This window comes from Salvelinus fontinalis, chromosome 1, assembly GCF_029448725.1.
Source record: "Salvelinus fontinalis isolate EN_2023a chromosome 1, ASM2944872v1, whole genome shotgun sequence".
Taxonomy (NCBI): Eukaryota; Metazoa; Chordata; class Actinopteri; order Salmoniformes; family Salmonidae; genus Salvelinus; species Salvelinus fontinalis.
The window spans coordinates 73,774,587-73,794,860 of record NC_074665.1 but is presented as its reverse complement, the minus strand read 5'-3'; the positions used below and the strand labels follow the sequence as shown (position 1 = coordinate 73,794,860).

Sequence of the window (20,274 nt, the reverse complement as noted above, 5' to 3'; positions counted from 1 at the left end):
GAGAACACGTGGGCAGACGAAGAGAGAGCAGTAGGAGTAGCAGTGTTATCTGTGGTGAGCCATGTTTCCGTCAGTGCCAGGAAGTCGAGGGACTGGAGGGACGCATAGGCTGAGATGAGCTCTGCCTTGTTGGCCGCAGATCGGCAGTTCCAGAGGCTACCGGAGACCTGGAACTCCACGTGGGTCGTGCGGGCTGGGACCACCAGGTTAGGGTGGGCGCGGCCACGCGGTGTGAAGCGTTTGTATGGTCTGTGCAGAGAGGAGAGAACAGGGATAGACAGACACATGGTTGACAGGCTACAGAAGAGGCTACGCTAATGCAAAGGAGATTAGAATGACAAGTGGGCTACACGTCTCGAATGTTCAGAAAGTTAAGCTTACGTTGCAAAAAAATAAAAATAAAATACAAGATCTTATTGACTAAAATGATATAGTACTGCTGGCTGGTGAAGTAGCCTGGCTAGCAGTGGCTACGTTGTTGAAAGTGAAGCTGGCTAGGTAACCTCGACAATTTCACTAAATTTCTCTAAACTACACAATTATCGTGGATACAAGGACAGCAAAGACAACTAGCTAACACTACGCTAATCAAGTCGTTCCGTTGTAATGTAAGTTTCTACAGTGCTGCTATTCGGTAGAAGTTGGCTAGCTAGCAGCGTTGGCTAGGTAGGAGGACGGCAGCGCGGCAGGCGAAAAATAGCTGGCTAGCTAACCGATAATTACTCAAAGCTACACAATTATCTTAGATACAAAGATAGCAGAGAAAACTATGTAGCTAGCTAACACTACACAAGTCAAGTCGTTCCGTTGTAATGTAATCGTTTCTACAGTGCTGCTAATTGGTGGCTAGCTGGCTAGCTAGCAGGGTTGACTACGTTACGTTACGTTAGGGCGAGAATACCTGGCTAGCGAACCTCAGCGAACCTTGATAACTACACAATTATCACCGATACAGAGACGGCTATGTAGCCAGCTAAGTAGCTAGCTAAGATCGAACAAATACAAATCAAAGATAGCAAAGACAACTGTGTAGTCAGCCAACACTACACTGATTCCCTCAAACCACTACATTCCCTCAAACCAGGTGATAACCATAAACACATAAGGAGGGGGAGGAAAAAGAGTCAGTAGCAGCTAGTAGGCCGGTGACGACGACCGCCGAGCGCCACCCGAACGGGAAGGAGAGCCTGCCTCGGTTGAAGTCGTGACAGTACCCCCCCTCTGACGCGCGGCTCCCGCAGCGCGCCGACACCGGCCTCGAGGTCGACCCGGAGGACGAGGCGCAGGGCGCTCCGGACGGAGGCGATGGAAATCCTTTACCATAGATGGATCCAACATGTCCTCCACCGGTAGAGTCCAGAATGGCCCGTATCGTGTACGCCGGGGACCCCTCGATGTCCAGAGGGGGAGGAGGGACCTCCGGTACCTCACCGTCCTGCAGGGGACCAGCTACCACCGGCCTGAGGAGAGACACATGAAACGAGGAGTTAATACGATAATAGGGAGTTTTAATCGATAACACACCTCGTTTATTCTCCTCAGGACTTTGAATGGCCCTACACACTGCGGCCTCAGCTTCCGGCAGGGCAAGCGGAGGGGTAGGTTTCGGGTCGAGAGCCAGACCCTTTCCCCCGGTACAAACACGGGGGCCTCACTGCGGTGGCGGTCAGCGCTCCTCTTCTGCCTTCCAGTAGCTTGTTGAAGGGACTCCCGGACGGCCCTACAGGTCTCCTGGAATGCTGTACCCACTCCTCCACCGCAGAAGCCTCGGTCTGGCTCGGATGCCATGGTGCCAGGACCGGCTGGTACCCCAACACACACTGAAAGGGGGACACATTAGTAGAGGAGTGGCGTAGTGAGTTCTGGGCCATCTCAGCCCAGGGAATGTATCTCGCCCACTCCCCTGGCCGGTCCTGACAATACGACCGCAGAAACCTACCCACCTCCTGGTTCACTCTCTCCACCTGCCCATTACTCTCGGGGTGATACCCGGAAGTCAGGCTGACCGTGACCCCCAGACGCTCCATGAACGCCCTCCACACTCGGGACGGGAACTGGGGGCCCCGATCAGAAACAATATCCTCCGGCACCCCGTAGTGCCGGAAGACGTGAGTGAATAAGGCCTCCGCAGTCTGTAGGGCAGTAGGGATACCGGGCAACGGGAGGAGACGACAGGACTTAGAAAACCGATCCACAATTACCAGAACCGTAGTGTTTCCCTGAGAGGGAGGCAGATCGGTCAGGAAGTCTACAGACAGATGAGACCATGGCCGTTGTGGAACGGGGAGGGGTTGCAACTTCCCTCGAGGAAGGTGCCTAGGAGCCTTACTCTGAGCGCATACCGAACAGGAGGAGACATAAACCCTAACGTCTCGAGCTAAGGTAGGCCACCAATACCTCCCCCGAAGGCTCCCCACTGTCCTTGTCACCCCAGGGTGACCCGAGGAGGGTAGGACATGAGCCCACCGAATAAGGCGGTCCCGAACACCAAGCGGTACGTACTTACAGCCCGCCGGACACTGAGGAGGCGCGGGTTCCGCCCGTAGCGCCCGCTCGATGTCCGAGTCCACCTCCCATACCACCGGCGCGATCAGCCTCGAGGCGGGGATGATGGGAGTGGGTTCAGTGGTCCTCTCCTCCGTGTCGTAAAGGCGGGACAGTGCGTCTGCCTTTACGTTTTTTGAACCGGGTCTATAGGACAACGTGTACCTAAACCGGGTCCGATGTGGTACTAAATGCGGTTTTCCACTCGTCTCCCTCCCGAATACGCACCAGGCTGTACGCGCTCCTGAGGTCCAGTTTTGTAAAGAACTGCGCTCCGTGAAATGATTCCACCGCCGAAGCGATGAGAGGTAGTGGGTAACTAAACCCCACCGTGATGGCATTTAGACCTCTATAATCAATACACGGACGCAAACCTCCCTCCTTTTTCTTCACAAAAAAGAAACTCGAGGAGACGGGTGAGATGGAGGGCCGAATGTACCCCTGTCCCAGAGATTCCGTGACATATGTCTCCATAGCCAACGTCTCCTCTTGGGACAAAGGGTACACGTGACTCTTAGGAAGCGCAGCGTTAACCTGGAGATCTATCGCACAATCCCTACCCGGTCGATGTGGTGGTAATTTCGTCGCTTTCTTTTTACAGAAAGCGATTGCCAAATCGGCATACTCGGGGGGAATGCGCACCGTGGAACCCTGGTCTGGACTCTCCACCGACGTGGCACCAATGGAAACTCCCAGACACCTTCCAGAACACTCCTCTGACCACCCCTGGAGAACCCCCTGTCTCCACGAAATATTGGGATTGTGCCGGGCCAGCCAGGGAATACCCAGCATCACTGGAAACGCAGGCGAATCGATAATGTATAGACTGATACGTTCACTATGATTCCCCTGCCTCACCATGTCCAGGGGAACTGTGGCCTCCCTGACCACCCCTGAGCCTAATGGCCGGCTATCTAGGGAGTGCACGGGAAAGGGAGAATCTATCAGCACAAGCGGAACGCCCAACTCTCGGGCAAGTCCGCGATCCATAAAGTTCCCAGCTGCACCTGAATCGACTAGTGCCCTATGCTGAGAAGAGGGGATAAAATCAAGGAAAAAAATTGAGACAAACATGTGACCGACAGGAGGTTCTGAGTGAGTTTGGTGCTGACTCACCTGGGGTGATCGAGAAGCGTCCCGCCTGACATCTCGACTCCCAGACAGACCCCCCCAGCACCGATCGGCCGTGTGTCCTCTCCGACCACAGTTGGTGCAGGGGAGGCCTCGTCCTCCGATACCCCTAGGCGCGGCCCCTCCCAACTCCATCGGGATGGGAGCCGGGGCGCTGGGTGGTGGAACGCACAGGACCCTCTCCGAACGCCTGCGGGCAGCCAGCAGATTGTCCAGTCGGATGGACATGTCGATGAGCTCATCCAACGATAGAGCGATGTCCCGACACGCTAGCTCCCTACGGACGTCCTCCCGGAGACTACACCGGTAGTGGTCAATAAGGGCCCTGTCGTTCCACCCTGATCCCGCGGCCAAGGTCCGGAACTCCAGCGCGAAATCCTGTGCGCTCCTCCTCTCCTGCCTTAGATGAAATAGTCTCTCACCCGCCGCTCGGCCGTCTGTGGGGTGGTCGAATACAGCACGAAAACGACGGGTAAACTCCGGGTAGTGCTCCTTCACGGAGTCCGGGCCATTCCAGACTGCGTTGGCCCACTCCAGAGCACGACCCGTTAGGCAGGAGACGAGGACACTCACCCTCTCCGCTCCCGAGGGAGTGGGGCGAACAGTGGCCAGGTATAGCTCCAGTTGGAGTAAAAACCCCTGACAACCTGCCGCTGTTCCATCATAATCCCTCGGGAGCGTAAGACGGAGCGCGCTGGAGCCGGGGGATGGAGAATTCTGGGGAGGGGGAGCCGAAGGTGGAGAGAGGAGCCCACTCCTCTCCCATCGCTCCATTCTCTCCATCATTTGATCCATGGCGGATCCGATCCGATGGAGGACGGTGGTGTGGTGGAGAACCCGTTCCTCCATCGATGGGAGAGGGTTAGCTGCTGCTCCTGCTGACTCCATGAAGGTGCGGGATTCTGTAACGCTCTAGGTGTCGGGGTGTTTGTGGAATCAGACGCAGGAACAGCAGAGCTTCAATAGGTTGAGTTTAATTCCCAACTCGTAAACAAACAATGTCCAAACCGTACTACTGGGTGTCAAATAAACACCTGTCTTCAAACATGAAGACAAAACCAGTACACACACACAAACCACTCCCGAAATCCAAAGAAACAGACGAACAATCCCGCACAAAGAAGCAGACAGGCTGGCTGACTAATAAAGCCACCCTGATTGCCAATTCCCTCAAACCAGGTGATAACCATAAACACATAAGGAGGGGGAGGAAAAAGAGTCAGTAGCAGCTAGTAGGCCGGTGACGACGACCGCCGAGCGCCACCCGAACGGGAAGGAGAGCCTGCCTCGGTTGAAGTCGTGACAGCTAAAATGCTTGCTCGCTAGCCGAACTTCCTTTCATGGGCAACGTTAGCTAGTTAACATTAGCCTTCTACATCTAGCTACATATTTAATTCCATCCTCAGGCCAAGGGCACAATGTATGAATTTATGGTTGGATTCGAATTGCAGTTCTAATCATTGGCCAGTATGGAGAAGTAAAATGATAAGGCCAAATCTCCATCCATGGCTAATTTAGGAAAGGACCAATTTTAGCTAGCTAGCGACCGGAGGACAACAACACAACGAGATGCAACAATTCAAGATGTTTCTGTCAGTGACGTATTGCTCTTGATGTCACGTGATGTGATTGGAGTGAAGCTAAATCCAAACTGGCTTCCCTTGACACTTTTTTTTTGGTGCTTCAGGACTATTCACAGTTGAGCTCACTCAGTTTAGCTGAATGCTGATTGGCTATTATTTTATACTTTTTTATCAAGGTATTCCAAATGCTCGCTGGCTTGCCTTGCAGTCAATGCTACGAGCGGCAACAATGTCATACTCTTTTTGACCGAACAGCATCAGATAGTTGGCCTACACACAGGGTGGCTGTTTTGCTCGTTCGGATGCTTTCTCCGGGGAGATACATTCAGCCTCTTACGAATTGAAGATAAATTATTTTATATGGGTTTTGTATATGTTTTTTTTTTCTTGGTACATTTTCGCGGGAAGCCTGGCTTCCCTTGGAACCATGAATACAAGCCACTGATTGTAGGGCAGTACATGTACATTGAACAACACAGCAGCTTGTCGGCGTATTTTGTTATTTCTGTATAACAAAACATTTACGACGAAGTTGGCTCTTTTATACTGGGGGTCAATGGGAAACAATGCTTGTTTTCTTCAATTTGTGGGCGTGGTCGAGGGGGAATTCCTTATTATTACGTGAATATTGACTCTCAATATTCATTCCATTTAGACTTTGGATTTCTTCCTGACAACAACGGCTGCCATTATCATCGCATTGTGGAACTTTGAGGGTTTATGACATAGCCCGTCTAGCAATTAAATAAGATCTCTATGGTTACAACCCATTTCGGGGCTATATAGAACCCTTTTTGAGGTTCTTTATAGAACCGTTATGGAGAATGGTTCTATAAAGAACCTTACTCAATATCAAAGGTTATAATTAGATACTTTTGAAGAACCATCATGTTTTTTTAAATTCTGGTCAGCCATAGTATATCCCAAAAATTCCTTAGGTGTTATTATTGTGTTAATGGACAAGTTAAATCAGGTGTGCTAGTCCTGCAACAGCGGGGGCTCCCTGAGGAGAGAATTGAGAACCACTGATTTAGTCAGCTTTTCTCAATTGACACAAGTCACCGTAAATGTTCATAGTAATATCACAAATAGAACAATGAGACCGATATTTCACCGGATGTATAAATATGACGCATCCGCTTGGCGGATGGTAGTGAGAGGAAGCCCAGCGGCCGGCAATGGATGAAGATTTTGGCCTACATTCTGCAAAATTTCTCATCGCTGAAACATTTGACCTCAATACAGTTTTCTGTTCCCAAAACTAGAATCTGTTATGAACAGAGTGGACAATTTTTTGTAAACTTTAGCCTTTGCCAAAGTTGTAAAAAATCGCGTTGTTTATGATTACAAAGGCGAATTGAGTTATTGCACACATACGTGCACTTCACAGAGTAGGCATTCCCTAACGGAAATATGCAGATGTATGCTAGAATGCTCCAGGTGGATCTCGTTAGCTCGTGCATGGCTCTGCCCATCTCCTTGCTTGTTCTGCCCACTGTGACTCATCTGTTCCCATTGGAAATGACAGGCTGTAGTCTATCTTGGTTTATTTATACAAATCTTTGGTAAAATGTAACGTGTACGTCTTCTTCTTCTTTGGTATTATGGCAGTCCGCAAACAAATGTTGAAGGTGCATGCTGCCACCTAATGTATTGGCTGTGTATCAGCCTACTATTCTGTAGTATGACTTCATTACACTTTGTGAAAAAGTTGCCCGTCAACCTAACCCTACATCCATTAAAACCCAATCACTATTCCACTACTTTGGCCCTAACTAATTCCACAACTGGCCAGCAGCCTGGGAGGACGGGACACTGTTGTTCAAAACCCCGTGTAACTCTGCTGCAGTAAAATCTCGTACACCCAAGAACTTCTCTGCATCTGCCACCACAACATCTATCTTCTGTGATTTATGTTCCATTCCTGCGTTAACGTTGTCCAGGAACGCTAAAAAAACAACCTTACTGAAGCACATGTTATTCCTATCACTCTCTATTGACCTCAGCCTACTTACAGGAATCCCCTTACGACCCTATCTTCCTCTACTACTCTCTATGAAATGGCCATATATACAGTATATATTTTTAATACAGACTAGCTAAAAAATAAGTGAAAATGTACAAATTATCCAATGGATTATGATCATTTTCAGGGGGAAAAGTGGAGGTGCCAAACATAAGTTTGTACCCCGTCATTTGAATTTGCTCCATGGCTCAGGGGGACACAAGGCTGTTTGGCACATCTCAGTCACCAAGAGGAAGAACTTTGCAGCTGTTTCTGATTAATAAACAATGCCATGCTGGTGGTTGGTAACATTCAAATATAACTAAGCCCGGAAAATAATTTGTATGTCCTATCATAGGAAATACACTGCAATCACATTGATTTGTGTAACGGATGTGAAATGGCTAGCTAGTTAGCGGGTACGCGCTAGTAGCGTTTCAATCAGTTACGTCACTTGCTCTGAAACCTAGAAGTAGTGTTGCACCTTGCTCTGCAAGGGCCGCGGCCTTTGTGGAGCGATGGGTAACGAAGCTTTGTGGGCGACCGTTGTTGATGTGTGCAGAGGATCCCTGGTTCGCACCCGTGTCGGGGCAAGGGGACGACGTAAAGTTATACTGTTACATTGATGCTGTTGATCCGGATCACTGGTTGCTGCGGAAAAGGAGGAGGTTGAAAGGGGGGTGAGTGTAACGGATGTGAAATGGCTAGCTAGTTAGCGGGTACGCGCTAGTAGCGTTTCAATCAGTTACGTCACTTGCTCTGAAACCTAGAAGTAGTGTTGCACCTTGCTCTGCAAGGGCCGCGGCTTTTGTGGAGCGATGGGTAACGACGCTTCGTGGGTGACTGTTGTTGATGTGTGCAGAGGGTCCCTGGTTCGCGCCCGTGTCGGGGCGAGGGGACGGTTTAAAGTTATACTGTTACATTTGCATGAAGTGAGCAGTTCAGATTTGTCACTTCAAGCCCAAATATTTCATACTTTGACTAAAACGATGACTTATTGACTTAAAATCATTGTGCAACATCAGGGGTAAGCTCTGGTCATCGTCTTTCAGCTCGAAAAAGTGGAAGAGAGAGAAGGAGCGCGAGAGACTAACACACCAGAATGTTCCTCTGACCGGAGTATCAGCTGTCATTTTCTGTTCGTTTTCCCACAATTCTTCATGTCGAATCTGCGAAAATGACCCGCGTTCGCTGGCATACAGCAGGTCGTCGCTACAACACACCTCGGATGACAGCAAGCGATAGAAGACCCATGCGGAATTCTTTAGGGCTCCAACTAGAGACAGCATGAGAGACTTGGTCTTTACTCCGGTACACGATCTACACATGCAGCCTGATTCCGTTTCTACGTCCCAAATGGCACCCTATTCCCTAAATAGTGCACTACCTAAATAGTGGGCTATGCACTCGTTATTGTTATTTTATTGTGTTACTTTTTACTTTAGTTTATCTGGTAAATATTTTCTTAACTCTTCTTGAACTGCACTGTTGGTTAAGGGCTTGTAAGTAAGCATTTCACGGTAAGGTCTACACTTGTTGTATTCGGAGTATGTGAAATAGGGTGATATTTGGGTGGCAGCCCCTGATTCTCTGTCTCATAGGGGGACTAATTTACAATCCTCCTGACGTGCTGTGATGACCTGCTTTGTGATGTAATTGTCATAAAATCCAAGAACAGGATACAGAGAAAGAGAGAGGGAGGGAGAAAAAGACTGAAAGAGAGAGGGAGACCGAGAGCGATGGAGGAGGAGAGCTGGCAGGAGGGAGAGAGAGGGGGGAGAGGCTGAGTGGAAGAGCCAGGCAACTGAGAGAGACACTTTAACCAGAGGCTTGATAAAGAGACAATGTCACAGGCCAGTTGGCATGCAGCAGTATCACTCTTCTTTCTCTATTATACAGTATAGAGAAATGATCAGACGTCACAAGACAGAGCTGGAGCAGGACACACAGCCAAAGTTCGATCCCCTATCTGTTTACTTAGCACACAGCCGAATAAACCAGGGAAAGGGAAAATGAGATAGACGGATGAGAGGTAGAAGATAGGTCGTCATTGTAAATAATAATTTGTTCTTAATTGACTTACCTGTTTAAATAAAGGTGAAATAAAAATATACTAAAACTAGGCGATTGAGGGAAAAGATAGGCAGAGTGAAAGATGACAGGAGTTGGTTTAAGTGATGCAGAAGGATACTAAGTAGCGTTCTTCAGTTTATCCCCGTAGGGGAACCCTTTATCTAGGGTTCTCCCTAGAACCCTTTATGTAGGGTTCTTCATAGAACCCCCTGTATATGATTATTCCTTAAATTATTTATGACAATACATTATTACACATATCATAAGGCCTTTCTTTCAGGGCCTAGTTATACCATAGCACAATGGTGTTAGGAAACTCCTAGTTTACAGGCCACATCAGGCCTGCAAGTCACATTATGCTGGCTGGCAAAGTGAATCCAGCCAGATATCCAACAGTTTAGTTATATGTTTTCAGAATGACTGCCAGTGTTAGGATCATTGTGCGGAGACTAACTAAGCCATTTAAACTGGAACAACCATTTCAGTATCGGGTGCAAAAAACCTAACTGATTAGATTAGTTTAGAAACGTTTATGTTATTTCACTTTGTGTAGCATAATATTAATCAATCAATCAATGTAAATGCAAAAACACAAATATTAAAAACAATTCTAAAAATCTACCTGCAGTAGGGCATGCTGAGTAATGATAATGATTATGGTAAAAGTTTGCCTAACTAGCCTAACTTCTTGACAACTCATCTGAAACATGATATTTTTATAAATCAATGTTAAATATTGCTGTGTGCGCTCCGCATTTTCCTCAAATGGTCACCTCATTCAGATAAAGATGACTGTACCTTGTTTATTGTGTGGTATTCCTCCTGCTGGCTGAGGCTCACTCCAGGCTGTCAGTTGTCACTTCACTTTTCAGAGCGTGAGGGTGTGTGAGGCCACGGCAAAGATGCATGATGACTCTGCAGTGTGATTGATCAATAATCTAGCACATCTAGGGTGTGTTGTGTGGTTGTCAGCTATTAACTCATTCATTGCAGGAATTGACACATAATGTGTTGGAAAATGTTGTCAACACAGTGTTTAAAGTAACACAACATGTGCCGTCCCTAACTAGACACAGGGATGTGTTAAAAAAGAACACAGTGTTTCTAAGAGTGTACATTTTTCCTCAATAAAGAAGTTATCAGCAAAGTCAGAGCTAGTAGGAAAAAATACATGTAGTACTTTTTAATGTGGGGAGAGAATTAAACTGAGGATTTATTTATGCCACACACACACACACACACACACACACACACACACACACAGCAACATGTATTCCCTTACCAGTACAGTATAGGCAGCTACTGTAGCCAGTAGCCTGTTTGCTCTTACATAGACAGGCTTCCCTCTGTTCAAACAAGCTCAGTGCAGGCATGGAGAATCAATGGCTTTTCCCCCTATGACGTCTGGCTTTCCCAGCACGCCACGCAGTGACGCACACGCACACACCCACACCTTGCACAGACACACTCGTCACATATAACGACAGCTGCTGGTCGTAGCGCTCTGAAGCACTTTCAATTTGGCCAATTTCTCAGTGTGTTTTTCACCCATGTTTTGTCCGACGCAAAGGTTGGCTGGAAAGAAGAGCAGACAGAGAGACAGTGTTTGTGGCAGAGAGTCAGGGTGAAGGGAGTGCAGGTTGTTGCTATAGGCAGCTATCTCACTGTAAAGGTTTAATATTCTACACACATCCTAATGGCTCTCACACAACCCAGCAGAAACCCCCAACTGGAAGTGCATCAGTCTCCTCAACATTAGAGAGTAAAGTGGTGTTATGTACTGATGCTGAAAGCTAAGTCACTCAGGTGGATTCATCCATTTGTAGACCCCTCTGTCACACACACATGCTAAGGACCTAGCATAGCACACACAGCAGAGATTATTTATAGCTCGAGTTCCACAACAGTAGATATTGAATATGATTTCTCCACAGGCCTTAGCTAGTCTCCTGATTAACTCCCTGCATATGTATCTGCATCCTGCTGCTTGCTGACGGTCCTACATGAGCATATTAGGGGCACATTCTTAACAATATACAAGCAGTCGTATGAACCTCTCATTCCTAGTGGTACTGTACGTCCAAACCACTGACATATATACATATAGTCCTATGAGTGTGTTGTAAATCTGAAGTGAACTAGAGGGAAGTGCAGAACCTCGTACTAAACCCTTCATCCAGATACAGACTGAATGCAGTAGCTACAGACTCAAAAATGTCTTTCAAAAAGCATACAACATTTTTGAATTGTGTAAATCATTTTGTCTGCACAGGGGAATCATATCCCCTCATCCTTTACTTTAAATAAGATGAGGAGGATGAGTCACTGTGGTGCTTTGTCCTATTAGTGACACGCAGACAACACACACACACGCACACACACAAAAAACACGCACACACACACCTTCCCTACTCCTATTGTGTAAAATTGTATTTTAGAATCTACTTTCATTAATATCTCAACATTCTACAGTAAGAGTTATTTCACCTGCATATAGCATTGGGAGGAAACAATGTGACAATACTGCCCCCTGCAGGCGAAAGCTAGTAGCTGTAAGATACAGTGGTGTCACTACAATGTGATGGGTTATAATAGGGTCTGTGCTATCTGAGATCCTTGGGACATCCCTACCCCATTGAAGTTGACAATTAAAATGGTTAGGGTTAGTGTTAGGGTCACTTAAGGGTAATGGTTAAGGTACCCTTACCTTAGGTTAGGGTTTAGGGTGGGACCACAGGAGGTTGGTGGCACCTTAATTGGGGAGGACAGGCTTGTGGTAATGGCTGGAGTGGAATTAGTGGAATGGTATCAAAAACATCAAACACATGGTTTCCATTGACTCCTTTCCAGCCATTATTATGAGCCGTTCTCGCCTCAGCAGCCTCCAGTGGTATGGACGTCCCAAGGATCCCAGATAGCACAAACCTTTAGTAATAGTGATCCTTGTGATATCACACACGGAATGTGTTCTAAATTCTATATAGTGCACCGCATTTGAACAGGGCCCATAGGGCTCTGGTCAAAAGTAGTGCACTATTAAGGGAATAGGGTGCTAGGGTGCCATTTGGGACACATCTACTGAATCAGTTTGAAATGTACTGAGCAAATGTATGTTTTTGTCATTGTGTCCTTGCATACTCAGACAGAAAATATTCATGCTTGCCAGATTCAGACAGAGTGATAACAATGCTATTGGATGAAGTGTATGGCAACTACATGTGTTTACCCATGAATGATATGTTGTGATCATGTTAGATAGGTGGTCCTGTTTGGCTCAGATGGTAGAGCATGGCGCTTTGCAATGCAAGGATTATGAGTGATTCCCGCTGGGGCCACCCATATGTAAATGTAAGCTAGCTGGTCTATAGGTTGCTTTGGATAAAAGTGTCTGCTAAATGGCTTATTTATTTATACTGAACAAAAATATAAACGTAACATGTAAAGTGTTGGTCCCATGTTTCATGAGCTGAAATAAAAGATCCCAGAAATGTTCCGTACGCACAAAAAGCCTATTTCTCAAATATTGTGCACAAATTTGTTTACATCCCTGTTAGAGAGCATTTCTTCTTTGCCAAGATAATCCATCCACCTGACAGGTGTGGCGTATCAAGAAGTTGATTAAACAGCATGATCATTACACAGGTGCACCTTGTGCTGGGGACAATAAAAGGCCACTCTAAAATGTGCCGTTTAGTCACACAACACAATGCCACAGGTGTCTCAAGTTTTGAGGGAGCGTGCAATTGGCATGCTGACTGCAGGAATGTCCAGTAGACCAAGTGAAACCATGCCAGCCCAGTACCTCCACATCCGGCTTCTTCACCTGGGGGATTGTCTGAGACCAGCCACCCGGACAGCTGATGAAACTGAGTATTTATGTCTGTAATAAAGCCCTTTTGTGGGGAAAAACGAATTCTGATTGGCTGGGCCTGGCTCCCCAGTGGATGGGCCTGGCTCCCCAGTGGCTGGCCCACCATGGCTGCACACCCTGCCCAGTCATGTGAAGTCCATAGATTAGGGTCTAATGAATTATATGAACTGTTAACTCAGTAAAATCTTTGAAATTGTTGTATGTTGTGTTTATATATTTGTTCAGTATAGATAGACACAGCATTGTTGGAAACATAAATACATCTCCACCTGATGTGACAAGACAGACAAGACAATATATAACTCTACTATCTTAGGCTGCATACAGTGCCTTGCAAAAGTATTCACCCCCCATGGCATTTTTCCTATTTTGTTGCATTACAACCTGTAATTTAAATAGATTTTTATTTGGATTCAATGTAATGGACATACACAAAATAGTCCAAATTGGTGAAGTAAAATGAAAAAAATAACTTGTTTAAAAAAATTCAAGAAAATACAAAAGGGAAAAATGGTGCGTGCTTATGTATTCACCCTCTTTGCTATGAAGCCCCTAAATAAGATCTGGTGCAACCAATTACCTTCAAAAGTCACATAATTAGTTAGATTGCAGACAGGTGGACTTTATTTAAGTGCCACATGATCTGTCACATGATCTCAGTATATATACACCTGTTCTGAAAGTCCCCAGAGTCTGCAACACCACTAGGCAAGGGGCAACACAAAGCAAGCGGCACGATGAAGACCAAGGAGCTCTCCAAACAGGTCAGGGACAAAGTTGTGGAGAAGTACAGATCAGAGTTGGGTTATAAAAAAATATCTGAAACTTTGAACATCCCACTGAGCACCATTAAATCCATTATTAAAAAATGGAAAGAATATGGCACCACAACAAACCTGCCAGGAGAGGGCCGCCCACCAACATTCACGGACCAAGCAAGGAGGGCATTAATCGTAGAGGCAACAAAGAGACCAAAGATAACCCTGAATGAGCTGCAAAGCTTCACATCGGACATTGGAGTATCTGTCCATCGGACCACTTTAAGCCGTACACTCCACAGAGCTGGGCTTCACGGAAGAGTTTCCAGAAAAAGCCATTGCTTAAAGAAAAAAATAAGCAAGCACATTTGGTGCTCGCCAAAAGGCATGTGGGAGACTCCCCAAACATATGGAAGAAGGTACTATGGTTAGATGAGACTAAATTGAGCTTTTTGGCCATCAAGGAAAACGCTATGTTTGGCGCAAACCCAACACCTCTCATCAACCCAAGAATATCATCCCCACAATGAAGCATGGTGGTGGAAGCATCATGCTGTGGGGATGTTTTTCATCGGCAGGGACTGGGAAACTGGTCAGAATTGAAAGAATGATGGATGGCGCTAAATACAGGGAAATTCTTGAGGGAAACCTGTTTCAATGTCCAGAGATTTGAGACTGGGACGTAGGTTCACCTTCCAGCAGGAAAATTACCCTAAGCATACTGCTAAAGCAACACTCGAGTGGTTTAAGGGTAAACATTTAAATGACTTGGAATGGCCTAGTCACAGCCCAGACCGCAATCCAATCGAGAATCTGTGTTATGACTTAAGGATTGCTGTACACCAGCGGAACCCATCCAACTTGAAGGAGCTGGAGCGGTTTTGCCTTGAAGATTGGGGGAAAAAAACAGTGTCTAGATGTGCCAAGCTTATAACCCAAGAGACTTGCAGCTGTAATTGCTGCAAAAGATGGCTCTACAAACTATTGACTTTGGGGGGGGGTGAATAGTTATGCACACTCAAGTTTTCAGTTTTTTTGTCTTATTTCTTGTTTGTTTCACAAGAAAAAATATTTTGCATCTTCAAAGTGGTAGGCATGTTGTGTGAATCAAATGATACAAACCCCCCAAAAATCTATTTGAATTCCAGGTTGTAAGGCAACAAAATAGGAAAAATGCCAAGGGGGTGAATACTTTCGCAAGCCACTGTATATAAGGCCATGATTCTCATTTAAATAGAATGCCAATCATGATTACTGGGAAGGATTGCTGTTGCTGTGTGTTTGTGAGTGTTTGTGTGTGCTTGCTTGCGTCCGTACCTGCGTGTGTGTCAACATTTTCAGATTGACAGCAGCACTCGAGACAAACACCAAAAACAAGGCTTTGGTAGAAATTGTTCTCCTTCCCCATCTAATGGGGTCTGCCATTTTTATTGTTCAGAGAATGGGTCTAAAATTGCATAGATATGAAAAAATGGCTTTTCTCCTTCAGCTTGTTAGAAAAGCAATTATAGAAGCAGCACAATAGCCATTCATAGAGCATGTTAGCTTATTGGTGTCATGGCTTTCATTTACTCAATTTGTCCCAAATGTCATTGCTGAGAGAGGGGAGGGAAGGATGGAGGAGAGGGGAGGGAAGGATGGAGGAGAGGGGAGGGAAGGATTGGGTAGAGGGGAGGGGAGGGAGGGAAGGATGGAGGAGTGGAGAGGAGAGGGGAGGGAAGGATGGAGGAGAGGGGAGGGAGGAGGTAGAGGGAGGGAATCATTTAGTAATCTTGGCAACATTTCGACATGCTGGTCTCTTGAATGTTGGCACCAATTTGACATTTAGCGAATTGTTTTATGTCCAGACAAGACAACACGGTCTTGTCCAACCAGACCAATGTAGACAATCCTGTACTGTCATGGCTGAGATACTGTAGAAGACGCTATGTGTTTGCTCAGGGGCTGACCAATGTCTCTCCTCCGACTGTCTGTACAGATGAGCTAGATCCACCTAAAGAAGACGTTGACAACCACACAGCCATGGAGCAAGATAACCTGGACTCACAGACAGGTAACATGGATACATATACATCCAGGTAGTTAACACAAGCACTATACTGAAGCTGGTATCTGTTCTGTCCTTCTATCCTGTGTGTGCCACCCACCACTCTGTGTCAAGCTTCAAGTTTATTTTGCCAGTGTAGGGAATACATTAACATTCTCCCTCATCACACCAGCTCTCAAAACACATCGTCACTGTGCGCTACTACTCTGAATGAACTTCAGTTGTCCGACTTACAGGAATAAGAAGGATAAACGAAGACATATCAATTATGTATAGCCTTGGATGTGACAATGACAAGTTGTCATGAGTTTGTCATTTTAGTTTTTAACTAGGAAGTGATGTCATTGTTATTATATAAGAAGTACAAACACACACACACACATATTCACACACAGCAAATTCGCCAGATTTTTTTTTTTAAATGAACACTGAGAGTGTTATTAAATTAACACTGGAATTGTGGACTCTGTGGACCCTTATACAAATTTGAATAGTGTTAAATTAACACACTGCTTAGTGTAAAGCGTTATTCAAATAAGCCTTGCCTTTCGAGTAAATTGTTACCACCCATGACTATATTTGTTAGTGACAGAGACATGGTTGTTGCATTCATCCATTTTCAGTCCTATGGACTTCACCAAGTCAGATCCTGTCAAATAAAATAAATATATATTATCTAACACAATAGCTGTGTTTGAGTACCCATACTAACATACTGTATACTACATACTTAATGAGCATATACCACATACTATATACTATTAGTTCATTTTAGTATAATGTAAATGAACGGTACCCTTTCAGTTGAGTGTACTAGCGCTTCGTCTGACTACCGGAAGTTGATGCTGTTACAATACAACTTCTTGCTAGCTTATTAGTATAACAAATGATTAGACATCTTACGACTTCATTAACCTGTCTAGGACAGGGGTTCCGCTAGCGGAACTCCACCCACATTCCACTGAAAAGGCAGCGCGCGAAATTCAAAAACTATTTTGTAGAAATATTAAACTTTCACACATTAACAAGTCCAATACAGCAAATGAAAGATAAACATCTTGTGAATCGAGCCAACATGTCCGATTTTTAAAATGTTTTACAGCGAAAACACCACATATATTTATGTTAGCTCACCACCAAATACAAAAAAAGCACAGACATTTCTTTCACAGCACAGGTAGCTTGCACAAAACCAACCAAACTAACCAAGAACCAACCAAACTAACCAAGAAACAACTTCATCAGATGACAGTCTTATAACATGTTATACAAAAAATCTATGTTTTGTTTGAAAAATGTGCATATTTGAGGTATAAATCATAGTTTTACATTGCAGCTACCATCACAAATAGCATTTATGAAAAAACATTTATGAAAAATACATGGTGTACAGCAAATGAAAAACAAACATCTTGTGAATCCAGCCAATATTTCAGATTTTTTAAGTGTTTTAAAGCGAAAACACAATATAGCATTATATTAGCTTACCACAATAGCCAAAAACACAACCCATTTATCAGCAGCAAAAGTTAGCGATCGTAAAAAAACAGCAAAAGATATATCATTTTTCACTAACCTTGATAAGCTTCATCAGATGACAGTCCTATAACATCAGGTTATACAATACACTTATGTTTTGTTCGAAAATGTGCATATTTAGAGCTGAAATCCGTGGTTATACATTGTGAAAACGTAGCAACTTTTTTCCAGAATCTCCGGATATATTTCTGACACTCACCTATTCTGACCAAATAACTCATAATAAACTTTACAAAAAAATGCATGTTGTACAGCAAATGATAGATACACTAGTTCTTAATGCAATCGCCGTGTTAGAATTCTAAAAATAACTTTAGTACGACATACAGCTTACGTTATAGCGAGACAGCGCCCAAAATCTGGGCGGAAAATAATACTAAACATTATCGACAGAAATACGAAATAACATCATAAATGGGTCCTACGTTTGCTGAGCTTCCATCAGAATCTTGTACAAGGGGTCCTTTTTCCAGAATAATCGTTGTTTGGATTTAGAATGTCCTCTTCGTCTGTTGAATTAGCAACCAAAACTAGCCAAGTGGCGCGAAGCTGTCCATCGTCACCAAACGCAGAGAACGGAACACGCCAAATCTCCCGAAAAACGTTCAATAATCTGATAAAACTATATTGAAAAAACATACTTTATGATGATATTATCACATTTATCAAAAAAAATCAAAGCCGGAGATATTAGCCGTCTATAACGAAAGCTTTTCAGAAGCCAATGCTGATGTCCTTCCCGCGCCTTCCTGAACAAAGGAAATTGGGGTCATGTCATTCCAAGACCTCTCTTTTGACCTCAGATAAAGCTAGACACCCCATTTCACCGCTCACTGCCTATTGACATCTAGTGGAAGGCGTATGAAGTGGATGTATAGTCATACATTTCAAGTAAATTAATAGGGAGGCCCTGGAACAGAGCCTCGATTTCAGATTTTTCACTTTCTGACAGGAAGTTTGCTGCAAAATGAGTTCTGTTTTACTCACAGATATAATTCAAACGGTTTTAGAAACTTGAGAGTGTTTTCTATCCAATAGTAATAATAATATGCATATTGTACGAGCAAGAATAGAGTACGAGGCCATTTAAATTGGGCACGATTTTTTCCTAAAGTGAAAATAGCGCCCTCTATCCTCAACAGGTCCACTAAGAACGCACAACGACTATACCACTTAGCTAAGCTAAGAATGACGTGAATAATCAAGTCAATAAACGTTGGGTAAAAAGAAAACATTGGGTAGTTAGTTAGATAGCAGATAGTTAATATACTGGCAAATTTGATGTATTAGTAGCCAACTAATGTTAGGTAGCTAGCTAACATACCGGTACATACAAGCAACCGCTGTAATTATAACGTTATGCTATGCGGTTTGTATAGCTAGTGTATCTAACAAATTGTCAGCCAACATAACGTGAAACGTAAGTTATTTGAAAAGTCATTACTTTTTTATTTCATTCCTCAACATTTTCATAACATTTCTCATAATTAATTAAAGCAATGAATATTTACTTTTTGTACTTACATTTATATCCGCTCTCGTCGGACTTCGGCTGCATATTTTCCGCCATTTTCTTCAAATCTGAAAATTTTGTGAAGCCACACCCATTTTCTGAAGAATTGCATTATGGGCCCTAAAAGCACAGAAACTGTGTTCACTGCTTGTATACTTCGATTTTTGGCGAATGTAGTACGACATCCGGGAACTTTTTGGCATACTAACTATATCCATACTATGACCAATAAGCATACTACATACTCAATTTACTTCACAAATAGTATTCAAACACAGTTAATACCATACGTTGTTCATTAGGCCTTATTTTGAGAGCCTACACTGTAAAAAACGTAACTTCTCTTTCCAGTAACTTCTAAGTTACTAGTGGGTTGTACCATATGTGAACTGATGATAATGCTAACTCTGGAATCAGTGTGGCACGCACATCAGTATGACACACACACACAATCAACATCACACATGTTGATTGTGTGCGTGCGTGCGTGCGTGCGTGCATGTTTGCGTGTTTGTCTGCCTGCCTGTGTGTGTGTGTGTGTGTGTGTGTGTGTGTGTGTGTGTGTGTGTGTGTGTGTGTGTGTGTGTGTGTGTGTGTGTGTGTGTGTGTGTGTGTGTGTGTGTGTGTGTGTGTGTGTGTGTGTGTGTGTGTGTGTGTGTGTGTGTGTGTGTGTGTGTGTGTGAGACGTGCGTGTACTTGCATTGGTGTGAGAGCAGCCATTGTTTTTTAGTTATTTCCAGAATGTAAATGTGTGTTTGTGTGTGTGGGCGGATAACATAATTGATGGGTTACATCTCGCTCTGCTCAGCCATATACCCCCTCCAGAGCACAGCAAACACAGGTGTGAGCAGTTACTACGTATCGCATATCACACAGAGAGATAGCATTTATATGAGAGGGAGAGAGAGAGAGAGAGGAGAGAGTATAGAGAAGAGAGGGGGAAGAGAGAGAGAGAAGAGAGAAGAGAGGGGGGAGAGAGAGAGGAGAGAGAAGAGATGGGGATAATAGAGAGAAGAGAGGGGGAAGAGAGAGAGGAGAGAGAGAAGAGATGGGGATAATAGAGAGAAGAGAGGGGGAAGAGAGAGAGAGGAGAGAGAAGAGATGGGGATAATAGAGAGAAGAGAGGGGGAAGAGAGAGAGAGGAGAGAGAAGAGAGAAGAGAGGGGGAAGAGAGAGAGAGGAGAGAGAAGAGAGGGGGATAATAGAGAGA

General features: G+C 44.8%; 1 protein-coding gene across 1 annotated transcript in view; it reads left to right on the top strand.

Moving 5' to 3' along the window:
• LOC129861452 (putative uncharacterized protein DDB_G0271982) overlaps nucleotides 1-20,274 on the top strand; it is a 111,856-nt gene that overhangs the window by 39,692 nt on the left and 51,890 nt on the right. The window contains exon 4 of the mRNA XM_055932827.1: nucleotides 15,944-16,018. Coding sequence (XP_055788802.1) covers nucleotides 15,944-16,018 — 75 coding nt within the window. The remainder of the gene's footprint in view (nucleotides 1-15,943; nucleotides 16,019-20,274) is intronic.